Source organism: Antrostomus carolinensis, unplaced genomic scaffold (genome assembly GCF_000700745.2).
Source record: "Antrostomus carolinensis isolate BGI_N321 unplaced genomic scaffold, ASM70074v2 scaffold44657, whole genome shotgun sequence".
Lineage (NCBI taxonomy): Eukaryota > Metazoa > Chordata > Aves > Caprimulgiformes > Caprimulgidae > Antrostomus > Antrostomus carolinensis.
This window is the reverse complement of record NW_010328889.1, coordinates 23,779-31,900: the sequence shown is the minus strand read 5'-3', so window position 1 is coordinate 31,900 and position 8,122 is coordinate 23,779. Positions and strand designations below refer to the sequence as shown.

Below are 8,122 nucleotides of genomic sequence, written 5' to 3'. Positions count from 1 at the left end.
GGAATCTCAAAAGCTTCGTTTGGGGCATTTTCAGGGCCCGAGTTAAAGGAAAGTGATTGCAATTCTCTTGCCTTGCACAATGCAACAGATAAAGATGTCAAAACATGTGTTGTGAAAACAGGAGCAAAAGAGCCACTTTTCACTGACAATGCTGTTGACGTGTCTTCTAAAACTCATCTGCAAACTGGTCATTTAACTCCAGTCCCACAACAAAATGCCTTTCCTCCAAAATATATCCTTAAATTGCCGCAAGACAAGAGAGCCTCAGATTTGTCACTTTTGCTTAGATCAGAACAGAAGGTTACACCTTGCACCTCTGTGACAGACACCTTGACCAGCCCCCCCTGCTCTTCCAACAGCACATCAGCCACTTCTCATTCTAATGATCTGGTTTGTTCCCCTTTAAATTTTCAAGTAAGACAAAAAGCCGGCAAAGGAGAGTTCCGATGCAACCTACATGCAAACTGGAAAACTCCAGTATTTTGTTCACCAATCAATTCAGAAACAGCAAATATCTTAACCACAGCAGATAACACGTTTTATAACCAAAACTTCAGGCAGCAGGATATTATAAGAGATGCCTGGAAAAACAAACAGAACAAAACCAAATTAAATTATCAAAGGCAAACAGAAGAGAAGTGGGTAAGTGTAACTACTTCCTCTACACAGACCCCAAAGAAGAAAATATGCTTTACTTCCACGTATACAAGTGGTGTTTTCATATCAGCTGACATCAAAGAAGAGAGGAAGGTTTTACATCATCTTTGCTCAGGAAGTGACTCTTTGATAATGACGTCAGCCTCTAGCAAGGGTGCAGAGCCAGCAGCCACAGGATGGGACAGAGGTGGCAGTTCATGCATTGTTAAGGATATTTCACCAACGCTGCAGGATATGCAGCATTCTCAGAGCTCAACAGACAACCCCACTGATTTTTGCCATTCTTCTGGCACTTTGTGTTGCCACACCCTCACCACTCACTGTAAAGAATCCCCAGCACTACCCCACAATAATTTGACTTGCTACTCTGGCAGTTTAACAGCATCGAGCATGAAGAGCACCTTCCCATCACTAAATGCTGAACCTCAATTAACTTGGTGTTGTTTAACAAGGAGCCTCCCTCTGCCTGCTGAGCAGAAGGGGAACGCGGACTCTGCTTATTCCTCCATGCACACCTGTGACAAGGAATCTAGCAATGAATTCACACTGTCAAAATACGACATTTCTATTTGCAAAATGAAAAATATTAGCAAGACTGTGGCATATGGCTTAACAAACAGGAGTTTAAAACCAGTGGTTTCATCCTTTTCTAAAGGACAACAGATGCAGGAGGTAATATTAATAATCCTATTTCTGTCGTCAAGAGGGTGTAATCAGCTGAACCCTCTGTACACTTCTAGAAAAATAAAACAATTATCAGAAGTGTATTTATGGACATTTACAGGCATTTGTCAATACAGAATTTACAATTAATATTTTTTTTAAGATAAGTTGCATACACATTTGGTGGATGAAAAATACATGCTTTTGTGTGAGTATTTAAGTTTCTTTCACTCAGGAATTTCAGAAGGAATGCTGTCTAGTGAGAAGAGTGTATTTCTAGTTCTTGATTTTTCCCCTTATGAATATATTTTATGTTCTTCTGTAACAGCCTATGTAGTTCACTGTTTTAATTTTAAATTAATATTTTAATTAGAGTAGGACTTAAGTAGATCATTAATGTCAAGACTTCATTATACTTGGAGATACTTGGAGTCAAAGACAGCCTGTGTACTAGATCTCTCATCAGTTAGATACACTGAAATGCCAACAAAACCAAACTGCATTTGTACCCTGTAAAGTGTTTAAGGCTCGAAGACCTTTCTTTTTCAGGTAAATCTGTCTGTACAGATCCTAGAACAGCTTTGCAAGACTAAGCTTAGTTTTTATATTGGAAGAATAATACAAAAGTACATACACATATGAAAGAAAAGCCACAAAAGCAATGAGTTGTTTTATTTTATGAAAGCAGATGGACAAAGTGACTAGAAAAAGCTAACACAAAAATTCTAGGAAAAATTCAGAGTTGTGCTATTTATTTATTATGCTATTTAGTGCTATTTTAAAAGAGCACAGATTTCTATCTCCCAGTTAATGTAATTCACACCTTTAATGTACTTCATTTTTTCCAATATTCTCAACAGTTAAGCTCAGCAGCTCCTGGTGGTGCTTTCAAAAATATTTCAGAGCAAAAGAAGAAAACAGTAGTTTGCAAAAAGGAAAAACTCTCAACAAATAAACTCAAGAGGAGCCACAAACAGAAAAAGATTAAAGGTACCCCAAAATGGTAAGGAATATAGTTTTCAGCTTTCCTAGATACAGACATTATTTTCCTAAAATGGGTGTCATCCCCAAAATTCAACCTTGTCAAAATCAGGGGAAAAAATAAATCTCTTTGAACAAGCTATTCCCACATTGCAGCAGTTCCACAAAGGTAAGCTATAAAAAATAACCAATGTGTTGTTCACTATCAGGAACAGACTTTTCTAAGCAAAACAGATATGTACCAAATAAACATGATGACTGGTCAGTTAACTCTCATGCTTTAGAACATGATTCTTACCTGTCAAAATTGCCAGCATTTACTTTTGTTTAAAGGCAACCAAAATAGTTCAGTTTTTAATCCTGTTACAGCTAAAAGCAGTGTGCAAGAGAGACCCTTTTGTCCTCAAAAGATCTATATCCTGAACTTGTATTCACAAGAGAATACAGAAGAATTTGAGTATAAAACTATCAAAGGCACGTTGTATCAAGCAGCACAGTTTCTCTGTTATATCAGTGGAAGATTTAGCCTCTAGTCTTTCAAGAGTGTGGGGTAGCAGGTCTGATGAATTGCTTCAATAAGAAACACATACTGTGTGCATACATCCCTCTTATTTTATTTCATGACCAAAATCAGACAGAGTGACTCCCCTGTGGACGTATCAATGCCAGTAACTCAATCACCGTGTCTAGTTTGGCAAACAGCACTGCAATTTTGAAGGATCGTAAGAACAAAAATAGAAGACTCTGTTTTCCAGTCTAGTGACATTCTTCTAGGACTTCTTTATCGTCTGGGTTTTGGGTGGGTTTTTTTTGTTTTGGTTTGTTTTTCCTGCTCATCTCAGAGTTTGTTTATTTGGCTATATCAATTAAGTACAGGGTCCTGAAAGATCAGGTCATATGTATTAGAAGGTAACTGACCAAACGATTAATCATTAAATGTAATATATTTTTCTAATACACCAAACCAAACTACACTGAATAAGCACGTCACCTCAGATTTACTTATTACTGCCAGTATAGTGACTGATTCTATCCATATAGGAATGGAACCTTCCATGGTACTTTAATCTTAATTGTTAAGAGTCACTGAAAGATCTAGCTAGAGTAGAACACAAAGCAGAGTTGGATTATTCAGCACAAGTTTTCCAAATAACTGAAATACTTGTTGTTCATCAGCGATGATGAATGGGTAGCACATAAGTGAAGTGAAAATTGAAAAAGCCAACAACTATGCAGTCTCAGGTGACTCCTGTATGATTCAAACCTTTATGAAGTATGTTGTTTTAAAATTCTAGATATAGGAAAAAGGTTCTGTTATTCGTGAATCCTTTTGTCTTAGCAAACCAAGCATTTACTGAATGCTACTGAGGAAAAATGTAATAAAATAATTGTGTGTCTCTTGCCTAAAATCCTGTTGTTCTGTTTGTTTTTTTGTTTTTTTTTTTTTAGTTGATAAAAGCAAACTTCTCTAAGTTGCTGTTAGACTTCAATTTACCTGACCATGTGGTATTATTCTACTGTGGCTGCTTTTCAATAGCACGTATTTGTTTCCCCTTTCAATGTAATTGGCAATGCAGGTGCAGAGGGAGGCACGTACATGGATATGCTCAGCTGAACCGACTAAGCAAGTGGCACTGTTTTCCCAATAGAACACTGGATGCTTTGAAAAAGGGCTATTCATCACAACCCTGTAAATTTAATAAGCATAAGAAGTGCCATTCTTCTCAATCAAAGGTACAAGGTAAGTATTCTGAATATTTTTTAATGTATTGAATGTTTATTTTTTAAGAGAATGAATGTTAGCAGAGTGTGCACCTGTTCCACATGGAACTGCAAAACCACTGTTGTTCTTCAGTATGTTCTGTGAGTAAAAATGCAAACATCTCACACATTTTCAGAACCAAACACACAATGATTTTCATACACCTACTTACATATGTGAATTTGACAATTAGGAGGGTATTTTAAAAAGAAATAGCTCGAAATAACCTTCTACTAGAAGCCTAATTAGTTTTAAGACGGATCTTTATCAGTTTCTGAGGCAAGATTGTATGTTTGCAGTGTGAAATGTGTCTGGTGTGTTGACTTGTTTTCTGTGTTTCAATTACCAGGCTCCCATTTATTTAGTGGTATTAATGCAAATGATGTTAATGCCACAGTCACCTTGGAAGCAGGGATAATACCTTGTGCTCATTCATAGCAGATATGAATAGCTGTTACATTGCAGGACAGTAATGGCCAATAGAAAAAAAAACCCCAAAACGCATATACAGTAAATGAGAAAATGTATCTGGCTTAGAATAAAAATTTACAGAAAATATTAAAAACATAGAAATTAATTCAGTGATATGATAGGAAATTTAGTAAGCTCTAGCATTTGGGGGAATAAAAAACCAAGTAAAAGTTTCTTCAACCTCTTTTCAATAGAAAATTACCTACACCAGCAAAAAACCACATCTTGTTCCACCTCAGACAAGCCACTTTGCAGGAGGAAAAAAGGAGGAAAGAATAACTCAGGAATATTTTCCCATAATGAAAATCTAAACCATGTTAAACAAAAAGGCAAAATGGATAAAAAAGTAAGTATGGTACCTTAATTCATGAATTACTTTTGCTTAAAAGAAAAAAAAAAGGTATTGGCAATTGAAACTTGAATTATATTCAGCTGTTTTAAAGTTCCAGTTGAGACTACCTTGTATCATAGATTTTGATTAAAAATGTGTTAAAGGTGTTTTGGGGGTTAAAATATAATGAAAACTTAGTCATTTTATTTTTTTTTAGAGAACAATTAAACTTGCATCAATTAAAAAGGACATTTTTCATGCTTGCTGTCAGAGGATTGATTAACACCGATGTTGGAGGTGCCAATAGATGTAGTGCAGAGTATCCTGAGACAGAGACAGAAAGCTTGAGACCAGAAACACGGGGAGGGTGGTAATGGCTACATAGTGGTGCAAACAAGGTGTATCCAGCCTCACAACTGAATTTCTTTAGCCCTTTGTGGGAGCCAGTGCTGCTGTGGTTTCAGTGCTGCCGACAGCTGCATCAGCCGGAAGGAGGCTTAGACACATCTGCACGTGCTGCAGACAGTGCTGCTGTATGCAGTGTCAGCACAGCTTCTGGGAGTCTTCTGTGCTTGTCCTAAATCTCAGACTTTTCCCTAGATTTCTGCTGGACACAGTTGAAAACAAAAGCTACTGAGCCAGACTGTTGTTATGTAGCATGAGCACTGAGCACTGGTTCTTCCTGTAGCATAAGCAATATCATACTTAGGAACCTAATCCTTAAAATGTTTTTTTTCCCTAAGCACTCTTCTTTCCTACACGTATTTCACCACCTCAGACATTGTAATATTTTTTACAGACTCATCACAAACCTTCCCCCCCACCTTGCACACACATCGTTGCAATATGTATATTAAAATATCTTAATGAAAAGAACATTATCCTAGAGAGTACATAAGAATGCAGCTTGAAACCCCTAACTCCCATCATCCATAAATCAGGATGATCCATCACCTAACCAAGAAGAAAAACCTGAGGAAAAAATACATCCTTTACTACACCTCCCACACACACTGGGAGAAAAAAAAAGGTTTCTTCTCAGAAGAGGGATGAGTAACTTGGTCTGCAGTAATGAAAAAACCAAGTGCAAATATAATCACAGTTTTATAAATAAAGGTTAACATTATACTTAATTACTCAGTTGCTATGAGTTATAGCAGAGGTAAATATTTTCTACTGATATAGTCAACCTAGTTATCATTGCATGTTTATAAAGGATGGAATTGCTCTAGACTGAAAATTTTAAATGTAAATTTCTCTTTTTCCCCCTAATTTCTACAGGACATTTCTTGGCAAATCAGGGAACATACAAGAACAAAATTCTCTTTTCAGAACATTACAGCTCCTCTGGAAATACCTATGACAGCTCATTGCTTTTCATCCACAGTTAATACAACCATGCAGCACGTCAGCAGTGACGTGGAAATCTGCTGTGTAGTGACACAACCACTTGTGCTCCAGCGATCACTCCCAGGGCAGTCGCAGCCAAACATTCAGAGCCACTCAATGGCATCTTCTTTTCGGTCTTGCCCTTCTGATTTAAAAAATACAGGCACAGGTGACCAACCTGCCAGCACAAACTCAGAGACTACTGGTCCTCTTTCCTTACATCTAGAAGCAAACCAGGAAAACCTACTAAATGTGGAGTCAGAAAGTCAAAGACTTGGTACATCAGACCCAGTGATCCAGGCCTCGGGAAGAGAGAAACCTCCACCTGAAGAAAACACATATTCATCTCCAAAAGAAAACCCAACTCCCAGTTCCCAGCCTGGATGTTCACGTTTATTTGGATCAAAAGCAGAGTCTCTTCTCGAGTCAGGCACCAGGGCTAAATTACCCAGTGTAGAAAACACAGAGCAGGCAAACTTTTCTCAAAAAATCCTTGACCTTTATGGAAGTGCAGACAAGAATGGAACCCACCTGCAGTCAAATCGCTATAGAAGGCCACACGAAACAGCTACTACTACCTTTAAAAACCCCCCAATTACTCTCCAGTCCCCTGAGTTCAAGACTTACTCGGTAACATCTTCCAAGGCATACAAAAAGAGAGGTTTAGAGATGATGAGGAAGCAAACCAGAGTTGAGTATGATGACACTAGCAGTGATGATGAAGATAGGCTCGTTATAGAAATATAGCAAATAGGCTGCTAACAAGATGCTTGTATGATGACAGAAGGAAATACCACAGATATTTGATCCTTGTTTCTGAAGCACCTTAAAAACAGAAAAGCCATTTGCCTGTGCAATAGGCAGCATTCAATCCCTTCTGAAAATAGTATTTTCTTTCAAGGACTCAAACTTTGTTGAAAAAGCTTATTTGAAGCAAAGAGGGAGCTGGCATCACGTGTTTAAATACAAGGGGTAAACCTGTATCTACGAGGGGTTCTGGCACTGTTAACATTCTTACAACCCCCACAAGTGCTAGCTGCCAGTGCTTGTATTATTAAAAGGCTGCAATGTATTTATTTACTATTGACAATACTATAGCAGCAGCTTCCTCAAGACGTGAGCTAAGATTTCCTGGAAGGGTACGGATGTATTCTTTTCTATATATTCCTCTTTTCTTGTAGTCACTGCCACCTGTACTGGCATACTGCTACACTGGCATTAAGGGGAAGATCTGTTCCTTAACTATCTGTGGTACTGGAAAAGTCTGGAAAAATGCTGATCTTTTTCCATGTTGCACAAATGTCAATGCTTCTTTGTGCCAAATGACACAGGCATGGTTTGCTTTGTGTTTTGTGCCTTTTATGCTGAGATCTACTCAAATATTATTGATATCTAGTTGGAGAATATGGGTGTTAGCTATTGATATTTCCTTGTGGTAAAATCTCTGACAAGGATTTTCTTGTTATAGTAATCACATTGTGCTCCAACTGATGTAATCTGGAATGTTTCATTTTTATTGCAATCTTAGGTTTAACTGCAATGATGCTATTTTATTGAGAGTGAAGAAGCTATATGGCATAGCTTGTTTTCTTTTTTTTATCAAAAAGTTTTGTGCTACAAACCCTAAAATTTATGGGTTTCTATGTGAATAAATAATAAGATATTTTAATTTGACCAAGTGTATTCACTTGCTTGGTTAAACTGCTAAACATTAAAAACATTTCACTTCTACATTAGAGTCAAATTCTATGCTTACACATCTACCATACTTGTATTGTGAATCATACATTGGGTTTTGTGGATTAATCTACATGGGATTTTTGGAATTGCATGCACAGATAAGATTATATAGATAATTTTTACTAGTA

The 8,122-nt window shown here is 37.2% G+C and overlaps 1 protein-coding gene across 1 annotated transcript in view; it reads left to right on the top strand.

Moving 5' to 3' along the window:
* LOC104528385 (zinc finger protein 831) overlaps window positions 1-7,001 on the top strand; it is a 13,015-nt gene extending 6,014 nt beyond the window's left edge. Inside the window, 5 exon segments of the mRNA XM_010172376.1 lie at window positions 1-1,329; window positions 2,181-2,323; window positions 3,879-4,042; window positions 4,729-4,880; window positions 6,147-7,001. The exon segment at window positions 1-1,329 is cut by the window's left edge and continues 6 nt beyond it. Of these exon segments, the coding sequence (XP_010170678.1) occupies window positions 1-1,329; window positions 2,181-2,323; window positions 3,879-4,042; window positions 4,729-4,880; window positions 6,147-7,001 (2,643 nt within the window).
* The last annotated feature ends 1,121 nt before the right edge of the window (window positions 7,002-8,122 follow it).